The 15749-nt window shown below is 38.6% G+C and overlaps 1 protein-coding gene across 4 annotated transcripts in view; it reads left to right on the plus strand.

The window, feature by feature from the left end:
- Nucleotides 1–15749, plus strand: part of NCKAP1 (NCK associated protein 1) — a 71800-nt gene that overhangs the window by 33275 nt on the left and 22776 nt on the right. For all 4 annotated transcript variants that reach the window (XM_060780142.2, XM_060780150.2, XM_060780158.2 and 1 more), the window contains 9 exons: nt 431–527; nt 664–770; nt 1660–1792; nt 2925–3006; nt 3958–4016; nt 10414–10559; nt 11935–12067; nt 13382–13501; nt 15248–15387. In XM_060780142.2, coding sequence (XP_060636125.1) covers nt 431–527; nt 664–770; nt 1660–1792; nt 2925–3006; nt 3958–4016; nt 10414–10559; nt 11935–12067; nt 13382–13501; nt 15248–15387 — 1017 coding nt within the window. The remainder of the gene's footprint in view (nt 1–430; nt 528–663; nt 771–1659; nt 1793–2924; nt 3007–3957; nt 4017–10413; nt 10560–11934; nt 12068–13381; nt 13502–15247; nt 15388–15749) is intronic.

The following is a 15749-nucleotide window of genomic DNA, read 5'->3' on the forward strand; positions in this document are numbered from 1 at the left end:
AGAGGCAGTTGTTTTTGTGAAATAGCTTTATTATGAACATTAACTCATTCCATCAGATTATCAATTTTTGCCTAGAATTTCAGATGTATATCTGGATGTGGCAGAGGGTGTAGTAGATAATAAAAGTATGCCATGCTCAATTTCTCTTCAGCATTTTGTAATTGTCACATGTAGAATTCAGAGATACAGATAATATGAAGTATCAAAATGAAAACTTACAGGGTTTGATTTTTGTTTGTTTGCTTGTTTAGATTTTCACTGGCAACATAATAAGTGTCTTTATAGTTTTGTTAATCTTTGACCCTAAGGAATAGCATGTGTAAACTGCATTTGCTTAGTACTTTAAATGTTTTGATATGACTGCCAAAGATGACATGATATTTAAAATACAATATATTGGTGATCTGAAGCACTTCTTTTCTCAAAACAGTGGATCAATGCACCGAGAAAGGCGCAAGTTTTTACGGTCTGCATTGAAAGAACTGGCTACTGTCTTATCAGATCAGCCAGGATTGTTGGGTCCCAAGGTAAATATGTTATACTTAATTGTTAATATTCATCTCCAAAACTTATTTCTTGCATGCACCTCAATTCCATGTGCTGCATAGCTGCATGCAGTTTGTGTGTCTGAAGAAACATTTTAATGCTTTTCCTCCTCCCTAGGCACTTTTTGTATTTATGGCATTATCCTTTGCTCGTGATGAAATTATTTGGCTTCTTCGACATGCAGATAACATGCCTAAGAAGAGTGCAGATGATTTTATAGATAAGTACGTTAATATTTAGTGTGATTTTTTTAGTCATACTGTTTGCACTGTATCAAATTACTTTACATGCCACATAGGATCCCTGAAACTAAATAGTAATTTGATTTTATTGTGGCAACTAGTGGGTTGGAGTGTCTTGATATGTATAGGATTCCCCTTTTACTGTCTGAGTGTAGACACTATTGGTTCTATAAAAATGTTGGTGGGCCCATGGGGTGAACAGTGCTCTCTTGATGCGAGTGAATTGCAACTCCCAGATTCCAAGGTCAATCACCCTCAAACCCTACCAGTATTTAAAGTTGGCCATGTTCGGTGTGTGTGCCAAGTTTGGTCCAGGTCCATCATCGGCTGGATTCAGTACTCTCTGGATGTGGATGAACTATAACTCCCAGAATCCAAGACAAATCACCCTAAACCTTGCCAGTATTCAAAGTTGGCCATGTTGGGTCTATGTGCCAAGTTTGGTCTGGATCCGTGTTCAGTGCGAGTCACGGGACTCTCTGGATGTGATAGTGAACTGTAACTCCTGGGGCAAGGATTAAAATTGGCCCTCCCACACAACCCACTATTTTTTTCTCTTTAAAGTATAAGCAACTAGAAAGTTGCCTTTTTATATTGGTTCAGTACAAGAAAATACAGACATGTTCCACAAATGTTATTTTCTATTTTTTTTTCAAGTCTTTAAAGCAAGCATTCTCAAACTTCCACCTTCCAACTATTTGGACCTCCAACTCTCAGAACTTCCAACCATTGAACAAACTGGCTAGGGCTTCTGGGAGTTGAAGGCCACAGTTTGAGAATGCCTGCTTTAACATACCTTCCTTAATCTCTCTCACACACAAATGTGCATTACACCTTTTACTCTATTTGTATTCTTTGTTTTGTTCCTAAGGCACATAGCAGAACTGATTTTCTACATGGAAGAACTCAGAGCGCATGTACGGAAATATGGCCCAGTTATGCAAAGATATTACGTGCAATACCTGTCGGGCTTTGATGCAGTTGTCTTAAATGAACTTGTGCAGGTGAGCAATGAGAATTTGGCCACAAGAGATAAAAGCTACATAGGTTCCAAGTCCTGAGGTCTTGGTTTTTCATTTGGTGAGAAAATAGGTAGAAAAAGGTTTAAAGACTTTGGTTTTATTCAGTAGGATGTGGTCTTGCATTAGGTTAGCTCAAGATTAAAACAGACAATACAAACTACATATCAAGGGAGGCATCTACACTGTACAACTAATGCAGTTAATTCACTGGAGCCCCCAGGGACAGAGTGCGTTAAACCACTGAGCAGCTGAATTGCTGATCGAAAAGTCAGAAGTTTGAATCCGAGGGGTGGGGTGAGCTCCCGCCGTTAGCCCCAGCTTCTGCCAAACTAGCAGTTTGAAAACGTGCAAATTTCAGTAGATAAATAGGATCCGCTCTGGCAGGAAGGTAATGGCGCTCCATGTAGTCATGCTGGTCACAAGACCTTGGAGGCGTCTACGGACAACACCGACTCTTTGGCTTAGAAATGGAGATGAGTACTACTTCCCAAAGTCAGACACGACTAGACTTAATGTCAGTGGGAAACCTTTACCTTTACTTTAATTCACTTTAACTGCCTGGGCTCAGTGCCATGGAACCATGGGACTTGTAGTTTTCGAAGATCTTCAGCCTTCTTTGTCCAAGACTTCTGGTGCCTCACCAACTACTGATTTCATAGTATTGAACCATGACAGTTAAAGTGGTATCAGTCTGCATTACTTCTACAGTGTAGATGTAACCGTAGACAAATTAAGGATTACCTGTTTTAGCTCGAGAGTGGTTTTGTATGGACGAGGTTAATTACTGAAGTATGACAATATTTCTATACTTTCTGTAGCCACTAGATGGAGCCCAGATGTTGTATTTAGTGAATCCTTACATGTTCAGAATTGAAACTTGCTATTAATCAATTTTCAGAGATACAATTGTTTGCACATGAAAGCATATTTACAATAGCATGATGGCAAAAGTTATTCTCTATCCGACAGATTGTAGGAGCAAAATATTTCAAGTAAATTCAATAGATTGTGAGCTTTCAATATTAAACACATATGTTGCTGTTTTCTCTATTGAATTTGTTCTTAATCAGAAAAAACTATTGCTATATCACGTCCTTTTCTTGTTTTAATTCAGAATCTTTCAGTTTGCCCTGAAGATGAATCCATCATTATGTCCTCTTTTGTAAACACTATGACCTCCTTGAGTGTGAAACAAGGTAAATATGAATGAACTATCAGCCTGAACTTTGTCTAGTGAAACTAACTTCAGACTTCTGTTAGAAACTGCTTTTTGTTCACTCTTCCAGTCACAGTGATCTCAGGCTCTCAGCACTGCATACACCTTCACACATTTTAAAATTCCTTACATCTATTATTCACCCAGAGTATGGTTATATATTGATGTATCCTTAAACAATCACACTATTTCTCTCCACAAATAAGAGCTCATCTGTAAGTATCTGGGAGGTGAATCCGGGGAGGGGGTGAGCTCCCGCTGTTAGACCCAGCTTCTGCCAACCTAGCAGTTTGAAAACATGCAAATATGAGTAGATGAATAGGTACTGCTCTGCGGGAAGGTAACAGCGCTCCATGCAGTCATGCTGGCTACATGACTTTGGAGGTGTCTACAGACAACGCCGGCTCTTCTGCTTAGAAATGGAGATGAGCACCACCCCCCAGACACGACTAGACTTAATGTCAAGAGAAACCTTTACCTTTACCCTGTCTAAGTCTGTCTGTCAAAAATACATAATCCTTTCTCCTTAAGATTTTCATTGTTATATCCTTTATTACAATCACCTCCTTCTCGTTGACTTTCATCTTTTGCTTATATGCAAGCAAATACAAGGCATTACAAGAGTGTGTTCTCCAATGGAGTATGTCTATGGGAACCCACAGCAGCCAGATTTTCATGGTCTGAATTGCCTTCAAGCCCTTCAAATAAGCAGCAGCAATCCCTCATGGGGCTTGATAGCTGCCTCAAGGTGGGAAATTTTTGGACAGAGCACAAGGTCAAAAAAATAGCCCTCTCTGCCCTGTCCAGCAAGGACCATATAAGCATGTAAGTTGTGTCTAAGTGTAGAACCATGTGTTAAGAACTAACCTTTGTGTATGCTTTAAAAGTGTGTATTAATAATGTTAATGTTTTATTTTCATCCATGCTGCAGTTGAAGATGGAGAGGTATTTGATTTCAGAGGAATGAGGCTCGATTGGTTTAGATTACAGGTGAGAAGTATCTTTCAATTCTTATATGACAAATATATCCATTTCCTTTTTAAAAATAATAATGTTTAATTTTTTTAATGTTTAATCAATGTTTTAATTTTTATTGGATTACAAGCAAAAAAGTAAAAATGAAGTACAAATTACACAGTAACTAACAAGAACTACAATTACATCATCTTATCAAACCCTTTCCCTCCTTCCCCGCATCTGTGAACCTACCACCTATGACTTCCAACACTACTCAATGTGCATCTTATACCTATTTAAACCTACTTTTATGAATATATCTATTTCCAACCAAGACGATTTAAAATAATTGATTTAAAAAATTGATTCCACATATTTCTGAAACAAGCATTCAAACCAGGTGTTACTACAGTAATCACATTTGCAGTCTTGTACGTATAAACCTCTGAACAGTCCATTGTTTTGGGTTTTTTTTTTTAAAAAAAGGATGGGTTACAGAGTCATTAACCAAAATTAGTCTAAAGTAATGTAGATCAAGACTTAAACTTTTTCCACTAGGGACCTCTTTTGGCTTGTTAAATTTGTATGTGGTCCCAAGTATAGTGGTATATAAAATGAGTATAAAAATCAAACATTTATCGATAATAAATCTGCATTTGCAAGGCTTGCTAAACAGGCTTATTTTCTTTTTTTATGCAATAACAGCTGAAACATCTTCCTTAGAGTCCTACTGTAAATACTGCACAACAGATTCATGTAAATGTCTTTAACAGCCACTATAAGTGACATTAAGAATTTTTTTCAGGACCCCAACATTGAGCTAAAGGGACCCCATTTGGGATTAGGACCCACAATTTAAGAAGCAGTAATCTAGATAGTCATGCCAAACATAGAGGCTCTTTATTCTAAGTGTGAATGTTTAGTGCAACTCCAAACCCACCCACTCCACCCCACTCCACCCCATCTGTCACACAGGAATAGAGTATTGCTATGATCATAGAATAGGCAGGAAGGGGGTCAACTGAGCAGAACAGACTGTCTCTCCTCCCTGCTGTAGTTTTCAAAAGATAAGAGAAGAAAAATGAGATCATTCTTTCTCTTCTTTATTCTCTGAAGAACAGAAGAAGGAGTGGAAGGCAGTCCTGCACTGTTCAGTCGCCTTTCCTCTTTCCCTTTCATGGTCATAAACCCTCCTTGAGGTGGGTTTACAGCTGTTGAAATGGGGAGATATTGAACAGAGTACAAGAGGCCTCTGAGTAGACTCTTGCATGCCCCCTATCAAAAATATGAGACTTCTACATGTGTGTGACCTTGAGCCATATTTCACTACAAGATTCTTCTGTAACATCAAGGAAGCAGCAACAGCAATACTCCAAGCCCTGGTTTGATAAAGATTGTGATTCTTCTGTAGATGTTACAGAACCCTTGTGCAGATGCCACAATACTCAAAATGGTGGGCACAACGTTTATACAAGGTGAGGCAGCAACGTTTATACAAGGCGGATCAGCGCTGCTTGTGTTATTGGACCTCACAGCAGCATTTGATATGGTCGATCACAATCTACTGACCCACCGTCTAGACATGACTGGGGTTAGGGGGATACCCCTTAAATGGGTGTCCTCCTTTCTCCAGAATCAGGGACAGCGTGTGGTGAGGGGAGGGATGGTTTCCGAGAGATCTCCGCTAACTTGTGGGGTCCCGCAGGAAGCTATTCTGTCTCCTCAATTATTTAACATCTATATGCGACCACTTGCCCGACTGGTGCGTAGCTTTGGGCTTGAGTGTCATCAGTACGCTGATGACACTCGGCTCGTTCTGAGGGTGGAGGGCCGGCCGGACTCTTTACCTGAAAATTTCCATCAGTGCCTTGAGGCCGTTACTGGATGGTTGCGTGTCAGCAGGTTGAGGATGAATCCAGCGAAGACAGAGATCCTTTGGCTGGACCGTCCGGGTGGGAGGGAGATCCAGCTGCCTACCCTGGATGATGAGACACTACGTCCATCACCTTCTGTAAAAAGCCTTGGTGTCTTATTGGACCCTCTGCTCACAATGGAGGCCCAGGTCTCTGCTGTGAGCAGATCTGCGTTTTTCCACCTACATCAGGCTAGGCGACTGGCTCCCTTCCTATCTAGGAACGACCTGGCTATGGTGATCCAGGCGACAGTCATCTCGAGGCTTGACTACTGTAACGCCCTCTACATTGGCCTTCCTTTGTCAGTGATCCGGAAACTGAGGCTGGTGCAAAATGCGGCGGCTCGTCTTCTCGCCGGGGTGCCGGCGAGGTATCGTATCACCCCAATTCTACAACAGCTGCACTGGCTTCCGATTGAGTACCGGATTACTTTCAAGGTGCTGGTACTAACCTTTAAGGCCTTATATGGTCTGGGGCTGGCGTACCTGAGGGCCCGCTTATCCCCCTACCAACCCCAGAGATTATTTCGGTCCGTGGACCAAAATTTGCTTGAAGCCCCCAACATCCGGACTTATCGTCTGTCCTCTAGGCAGAGAGCCTTCTCAATTGTGGCCCCTTATTTATGGAATGCCTTGCCAGTTGAAACCCGAACCATCCAAGAGCTACTTGCTTTTTGGAAAGCCTGTAAGACCTTTCTTTTCTGACAAGCTTTCGATGGGTGAATAACTTGGGACTATGTCGGTTCTCGTTTTTATTGTATTTTAAAGTTGGTTGTATTGTTTTAATCTACTGCTGTAAACCGCTCCGAGTCAAATTGGGAGTGGCGGTATACAAGTCAAATAAATAAATAAATAACTTCCTTTTTTAAAATGCGCGCCATTCAGTCGGTTGAAGACGTAGCGGAGCACTAGTGGTCTTGTTCGAGAGGCGGGAGTATAAAGTTTTGTCCTGACACAGTTCAGTCACCATCATGCGTTGGAACAGTGCTTTTGCTGTTGAGGCCTACTTTTCGAGCGAATTTGGAGTGGCCGGACCGCTCTCCAGATTTGGCTCCTTGTGATTTTTTCTATGGGTTTTTTTGAAATCCCATGTTTCTGTGAACCGTCCAAGGACCCTACAAGATTTGAAGACCAACATCCAGGAATAAATTACCAACATAACGCCTGCTATGCCGGCAAGAGTCATGACAAACACCAGAAATCAGTTTACTCTGTGTATGGAGAATGGGGGACGTCACCTACCTAATTTGTTCTTCAAAACTACGTAAAACAAAACTTTAGGTATGCGCCTACATTATAAAAAAAGAAAGATTTCTAATTCATACAATTGGTTTTATTAAGTTTTGAAAAAAGGAAGTTATGCTGCTTCACCCTGTATAACCCTTGAGTCCCCAGAAAACTTCTCCAGTCTTAGCATATTTTTTAAAAAAATATTGTGGGGCAATTTTACGAGCACTTTTTGCCCCTAAAGGGCCAAAACTGCCTTGAAATGCAGCATTTTTCTTCCCCTAACTGTACAAAGCCTCTAAACACCAAGAAAGATAAAATCAGCCAAACATTGGCCAGAATGAAAGCCAGAAGTGACATCACGCCATCTCAGGCATGAAATTTGCTGGTGTAGCCTGCTGGGTGGACTTAGGTAGGAAAAACTTGTAGTTCTGTATGCAGTTGGTCCTACTGTGGTTCCCAACCTTTGGGCTTCCAGGTGTTTTGGACCTGGTTACGATTAAATGTTACTTAGTACAGTACCTGTATTACTATTGCTATTAATATTCATTGCATGAACAATTCAACCTCTTTACATGAGTTTAAAGCCTATTCTAAAACAAAAAAGTAAAAAATTCTATTCTTGATACTAGTAGCTACTGCCATATACCTTTCCCTAAAGGCAAGCATTTTGAATCAATATAAACAGAGGGGTTTTTAGACAGAGTGGATTGGATAAAAACTTAATCATGGCTTGAATACCTCTGTTGAGATAAATGTGACTTAGATTTGATCATAGCTAAATTAATTTTTTTTTGTTTTTAGTTGATGTACTAGTGATAAATCACATTGCAAGTTTGGAAACATAGGGATTTCTGACAGCACATTGAGTTCTGCACTGGTGTGCCAGGTCCGAATTAGGTGATACGGTATTAAAATACAAACACAACAAATTTCTCATCTGTCCCTAATAATGACTAAGCCTAATCCCAACAGTAATACATAACTTGAAATACTTAGCAGACTTAATGTAAACTGTAAGGTTTTTCATAAAATAAACAGCACCCTTTGCTTAAATGTGGCCATTGTTTAAAACAGGAGTGCAAGATAGTATCAGATCATTCTAGGAAGTGCAGAATAAAGTGATAAGGACAGTAGTCTGTAATAACAGAGCTGTGCAGCCAAATCAGAGTTGAGAAGGTTATGCCCCATGTTTCAACATTTTACTCCCCAAACTCAAAGAGAACCTTTGTAGGAGGGTCACATTGTCAGACACTAAGCCAGTCATTTTTCTTGGAAGTTGTTTTTGAGATAATATAAAAGGCCTGCTTTTCTTCAGTTGTTCAAAGAAATTGTAAAGGCAAAGAAAGGTTGGAAAAACATGCTACTTCTTTTATGTAATGCTGGCCTTAGAAATTTGTTTCCTTTCGAAAATAAGACAAAATATGCTTAAAGCTCTATTTTTACATTTGGGCCCAGGAAGTCTTTGGATGCGAAATGAGATTTTACGAGCAGATTCTTTTTCAAGTAACATCTGCAACAGTAGCAGAATGTTCCATGGCTTTGATCCCTGTGGGATGTCTCCCTGAAAATATTTAAACAAGAGGGAAAGCATTCTTCAGAAAGAATATAAATAGTTTTTGTAAATGCAAAGCGGACTCTTAGTAATGCAATAGACAAATAGGGATTGATTCAAACAACCTTCAAATGATCTTGGCTCTGTACATCTATTCTTTAAATAATATGTATGTTTTCAGTAGTACACACACACTCATACTCAAAATACTTACAGGGGATGGTTAGACAAATTTAAAATCTAGTTGAAAAGAAGATGGAAGTTTAGTTGTGTCTTCATTGTCTGGTTTCTACATATGAGTAGCAAGTGGGCAGAGCCCTTCACATAACCTTTTAGAGTTGAATCAATCCCTATTTGAGTAGCTTTGAATGGTAACTCTGCCCATTGATTTCATGGCCACACATACAGTGCGGTTGGTGGGGACGAGAGAGAGGGCCTTCTCTGTAGTGGCTCCGCATCTCTGGAACACCCTCCCAAAAGAGATTAGGCTAACTTCCACCCTTGAATCCTTCCGAGCCAGCCTAAAAACATGGATTTTCAAGCAGGCCTTTGGCCTTGAGTAGGCTGAAATGGACCCATATGAGGTTGACACTCAAGCAATTTAGTTGTGAATTGATGGAAGCTAGTTTTAACTATAGATGTTTTAAAATTGTGTTATTTTATTGTATGTATCGATAGCGGTTGTAATATTATTTTATATTCCTGTACCGTTTATGTTATATTGCACTTGCAGTGTCTTGTAAGCCGCCCTGAGTCCTTTCTTGGGAGATGGTGGCAGGATATAAAGATTATTATTATTATTATTATTATTACTATTACTATTACTATTACTATTATTATGCAGCTCCCCACATTCACGAGAGTTTGGGAACAGGGCCCATGCAAATGTAAAAACCCATAAATAAACAATTGTGGTTTCTTCTTCTTCAAAGAACACCTTTCTAAGAATCTAGATCCTCCAACTCTGTGGTCAAATTCAGGTGGACCTAGAAATTCCTAGATGTACTCTTTCAAAGAATTTATCAATTCTCTAGCCTGACTTTGTCTGCAGAAGTTGACTAGAGTCACACTAAAGGATCTAGAGTTTGCTAGAGAAAACATTTTTATCAAATTTCAAAAAGTCAGCATTGAGATCACCTATTATGAGAGAAAAATAGCACTGCCTCTTGTCTAGGAAATGGTCGTAATGTTTACGCTTACTATACCTACAGATATACTTTCTCAGTACTTGTGTAAGTGGATTCTCAGTATGGCACGAGGAGCAATCCACTATGGATGGGTTTTCTCCATGAGCTATATTGCATGTAGTTTAGCTTCTCTGCCAGTCTCATTATAATTACAAGGATTTTGTCTGTGTTTATGGCAATAAATTGTGACGTGTTTGTGGTTGATTTATGCTACGTGATTCTGAGCCATACATCTTCATAATGCATTATTGGGTCAATGACAGAGAGACAGGAGAAGGGTTCATTTGTACAGATTGAGCTGACTTCATTTGTGACATCTTGATTCCCACCATCAGTGACTCAGTTAATCATCCATTTGTGGAATAATAAGCATAATAATAAGTCAGACACCAATAAAAATAAATGTTGTGAACATCTTTTTTTAACCTATCCTTTGTTATTGACCATTTTTATTAAACTGTGATGTAAATACAAATAGTAATAAGAATTTAAACTCTAATTCTATGAACTGTGGCTTACTATGTATTGTGAATTATTTTTTACCCACAGGCCTACACTAGTGTCTCTAAGGCGTCACTTGGTCTTGCAGACCACAGGGAACTTGGAAAGATGATGAATACAATCATTTTTCACACAAAAATGGTAGATTCTCTGGTGGAGATGTTAGTGGAAACATCTGATCTTTCCATATTTTGGTAAGTCATTTCATATGATGCTAAAACCTTTTTTGTGTTTTGAAGAGCACCACACACATGAAGAGTCAGTGTAGCACTGCAGTCCAATAGTGTGAGAGAGAATCATCTGCACCTTCTCTGGGCCTAACAGATTAGCCATAAAATACGAAAACAGCACATTTTACAGCAAATGCTCATTTGATTCATTTTGCTGAGCTAGTAGGTAGGTAGTAGGAGGGTTAAGTAGTGTGTTCCCTTTCTTCTTGCCTTAATTACTTATGCCCTGGCTACTTTCAGTCTAGATTATTGTAACATGCTATGTGTGTGGTGGTGTCCTTAAAAATGTTTCAGACATTTCAGTCAGTATAGCACATACTTGCCTCCTTGTTTCTTTGGGCTAAGCATCTACATTTATATCAGCCAAATTGACTCCCTATTTGCTTCCGATACAGAATCAGATGGTTTAAATAATACTTCCCTGTCTAGGCATTGCTTAAGGTCAGCCTCAAGATCCTTTAGAAATCTTAGTACAGGCAGTCCCCAAGTTACAAACAAGATAGGTCCTGTAGGTTTGTTCTTAAGTTGAATTTGTATGCAATCGGAACAGGTACATTTTTTAATTGTAACACACTATGGATAGCATAGGGAAGGGTTAACACTTCTGTGGTGTCTGTTTCGCAGTCCATACTTCTGTTCAGAATATTTCATCTTACTTTCTCTTTCTGTCATAATTGGATTTTGAAAAATTTGGCTTGTTGTGGAAACAAGGATTGGTGAGAAAGCTTCAGTGGAGTTGATGGAATTGTGTTGAACCCCCTATCTGCAATCTTGCATATTCACCAATACATTGAATTAGGTTGTTGGGGACAAAGGGGGGAGGTCCTCCATGGTGCCCTTTTGATTCTGCAGATAATAGGACAGAAAATCCTTCCTTTTTTCTTTTAGACATGCTCTCAAATAGTGCTTTAAATTTTAAATCTCCTATTATATCCAGCTTGGATGGTTTAATATACCAGCTTTTATTTTAATTGCTTCTATTTTTTGTTATATTATGATTATGCATGATGTTGGCCTTTTGATTTAAACGTATTTTCTTTGTTTTAAGATTGAGGAATTGTTTGCTATATCATGTTGTGGAAATTTTCCTGTTGTACATTGTTTTTGGAAAACATAATTTTGAAAAGTAACATGAAATTGAATTTCATGCATTTCTCTTCTGCTAGTTCACTAAAGGCGTTATGAATGTCAAGCCTTTTGTTGATGGAATCTGGTGCAAGTGCATACATTTAGTTGTGTAGTATATGAAATCTGCCTTCCATGTTGCTGTGTTTCTTGATTTGTAATTGTTTTGCCTGTTACATGAAAACATTATTTTTATTTTTATTTGCCTAAACAGCTTTTATAGCCGTGCTTTTGAGAAGATGTTTCAGCAGTGTTTGGAACTACCCTCTCAATCCAGATACTCCATTGCATTCCCGCTGCTTTGCACTCACTTCATGAGCTGCACCCATGAGCTGTGCCCAGAGGAGGTAATATAATTTTAATTAATACTTGCATATTTATTGAAATAATCAAAGTGACACTATTTTATGCATTTATGCAGTAATAGAATTGTAACAGCTGATATTTAGTTTTCCAAATCTGTTAGAATAAGCACTTTTCTTCATGTTTAAGGAAAGACAAATGTAGTACACCTGGTACCATACTGACATATGGCATTTACAAATCAGTAGTTTCAAATTCAGCCTCATCACCTTTAAACTATGCAGATTTGTTAATAAATAATTTATTTCCCCCCTCTCCATAGCAACTCCAAAGGCAACACAGAATGTTTTAAAAATCAGAATTTTAAAAAATGATAACCTACCAGCTGTAGAGTGGTGAAGCAGGCCTATGTGCTTTCCTCCTTTCTCTGTGCATCATGCCTGCTCGGTAATGCATTCTGAAAGCAATTGCTGTTTACTGTGCCTGTTGTAGATAAGCACATACAGATCAGATCTGCCAGAGCATAACCTAACTTTCCCAGTTGAAGCTTCATGGCATTGTTGACTGCAGACATACTGCTGAAACCTGGCACTGAAATCTTTGTCTCCTTCTTCATCTTAACATTGCTGATGGTACTAAAACACTTGCAGCTAGACAAGAAAGGAGGAAGAGGAAAGGGAGGCATGACATAATAAAAAAGACTTGTAAAAAAAGTGCTTCTTTGTCAGAGGCTTTGTTTACTGAGAATATACCAGTGCTTTGATAAAATATTTATTTTTTAATAATGTGAGGTTTGGATTGCTGTGAGTTTTCTGGACCGTATGGCCACGTTCCAGAAGAATTCTCTCATGATGTTTCGCTCACATCTTGTGAGATTTGACAAACAAATCTGAGTTTTGACAAACAATTCACATGTTTAGCCAGTCTATAAACTGAAGAGCAAACTATATTTATAACTTACATTTTAGAGAGAATTTGTTCAAGCTTTACAGCTACTAAAAACCTCTTTCTTAATGCTGTCTTTCTTAAGAAGCCATAATAAGGGTTTTTTTATTGAAGAGGGTTTTTTTATTCATAGTATATATCTTAAAAAAATAGTGAAACTGTGTATGGCGTTGTTGTCACAACGCGAGGGATGCTTTTCTTCCATGGCTTAATTGTGTAAAAGCTGAGATTTTCCTGCTGAGAACATATCAGTGACTAAGATTTTCTTACAGTTGTTCATGATGAAGTGACATGATTTATGGTTGCTCTTTGTTTCAATGGACTTTGTGGAAGTATGTTTGAAATAGTATATAACCATTTGTTATCAATAGAAACTCTTTCTAAAGAAGATGTTGGTGCCTTTATCTTCACAGAGGCATCACATTGGTGACCGTAGCCTCTCCCTCTGTAACATGTTTTTGGATGAAATGGCAAAGCAGGCTCGGAATCTCATCACAGACATTTGCACAGAACAGTGTACTCTAAGTGACCAGGTAGGAGTTTTATCACTAAGCTTAAGCCTGAGGACATATCATTACTTCTGTTTGTGTGAAAAAGGCAGGATTACAGCTGAGATGTTTTGAATGCTTGAGATGGGAACCATGCTATGGCCATTTAAAAGTTTGCATTCTCTGAATTGTATTTCTCTACTAACTAATGGCATTATTATAAATTTGCATTATAAAAACACACATTATAACAGGACTTATTGCCTTGTTAACCTTCCATAAGGCATTTCCTGTTCTGCACTTTACCTAAATAGCTGCTGCATTGAAATTACTTTAGACAAAGTTCCAGCCAAATTGTCAATATTGATTGTGTAAAATATTGAAAACAAAAAGGGATTCTAGATAATGGATATGTTAGTACCTCTTAATTAGACTTGGAGTGTTTATATAGACATACATAAACTTTATGTAATGTTTAAAAAGGGAAGAAAGTATGATCATGAAATATAGTGTTTTGCCTACACAATACTAATTTACCAACTGATCAAATTAAACTGTTGAATTTACTAGATAATAACTAAAATTAGATGAAAGATTTAAAACAAACACTCTGTTAAGAATAATAAAGATGAACTGTTAATGGTGAGGATGTATGAGAAAAGATAAAAAGAATACAGGATACTACAAGAAGATATGAAGACCAGATTTAAATGTTGGCACAACATTTCTCCTCTCTTTGCTGTGGAGGTTATATAGATTTGTTTAATACTTTAAGTAATTGTAATTGAGATGAAGAAATAGATGTGTCAATTTCGATTTTCTATAATGTTTCCACCTCCGCTTCCCCTCCTTCTCCCTCTGCGCCACACTAGATATTAGTAAAGACTTAACTACTGTATTTTCTGATGTATAAGACTACTTTTTAATCCAGGAAAATCTTCTCAAAAATCATGGGTTGTCTTATACTCCGGGCATCATCTTATAGGGTGGGTGCTGAAACTTCTGAGCCAGACTGGAGAATCTGAAGTCGCCGCATATGGTGGGGAGAGCTCAAAAACGTCTGTGGCCGCTTTCCCGCCGTATGCGGCGACTGTATGAAAGCAGCAAGGGCAACACTGTACAAGTATGGTAGAAGAAAATCCACTCACCAGGATTCCTGGAAAAAAGTGAGTTAATGCGGTCCTGATGACGAGGTGAGAGGACATCTCACCGGGAAAATGTAAGTGAAGGGTGGAGCAAGCTGCAGGCATCCGGGATGCCTGGGATATGGGAAAAAAGAGATAGAGCTGCGCTGTGCCCAGAAAAACATGCCTCTTTCACCCGTCTGGCCCACCCTTGTATCCTATTACTGTACCTCCTTATCTGCCTCTCAGATCCCGCTCTTGAGAACCGCAGTGAAGCGGCGCAGGCGAGATCTGAGAGGTAGAGAAGGAGGTACGGTCATAGGAAAATTACTGTATTGAAATCAAATCTGATGTTTTTAAAATTTGAATTTGGTGTGCGTTGGAAAAGTAGTAGTCTTATACGGCAAGTATATCTGAAACTATTTTAACTGGAAAAGTTGGGGGCGTTTTATCTGCCCAGTTGTCTTATACGCTGGAAAATACGGGTAACTAACAATAAAAACAAAGGAAACAAAAGCAAATAAAAATAAAATGTTTTTTAAAAAATAAAATAGAATTTGAGGCTTACAGGACAGAGTATCATCTGTGAAATGGTGATCCAGTTTGTGTGTGTGTGTGAGCCATAACTCTGTTTTGAAACCGAAGATTGGTTATATCTTTTTTTAAGTTACTGCCAAAGCATTGTGCCAAAACCATCAGCCAAGCAGTCAACAAAAAGTCAAAAAAGCAGACGGGTAAGAAAGGAGAGCCAGAAAGAGAAAAGCCAGGAGTTGAAAGCATGAGAAAAAACAGGCTGGTGGTGACCAAGTGAGTATCTTTTAAATTGATTAATCCTCACCTGTGCTTCTGCTTGTTAGCTTCTCTTTGTTTTTTACATAAGTATTGAATTTCACCTCATTGACATTCTACAATCCAGAGTTAGTTTAAGGCAGTGGCATATTTATTAATTAAAGAAACTCCTCCTTCTCTGGGGTTAAGGGCACAGAATGACCATGAATGTGATAAACCACAAATAAAGAGTTTATTTTTTCACTTGAGAGAACATTTCTTTTGGAATTTCTAAGTCTTCCAGCATGACTCTGTGGTAAAACTTCCACTGGAAGCCAACCATAGAATTGCACTGGCAGAGATAGAGATACAGATATCTCTGTGGTTCCCAACCTGTGGGT

This window comes from Anolis sagrei, chromosome 1 (genome assembly GCF_037176765.1).
Source record: "Anolis sagrei isolate rAnoSag1 chromosome 1, rAnoSag1.mat, whole genome shotgun sequence".
Taxonomy (NCBI): Eukaryota; Metazoa; Chordata; class Lepidosauria; order Squamata; family Dactyloidae; genus Anolis; species Anolis sagrei.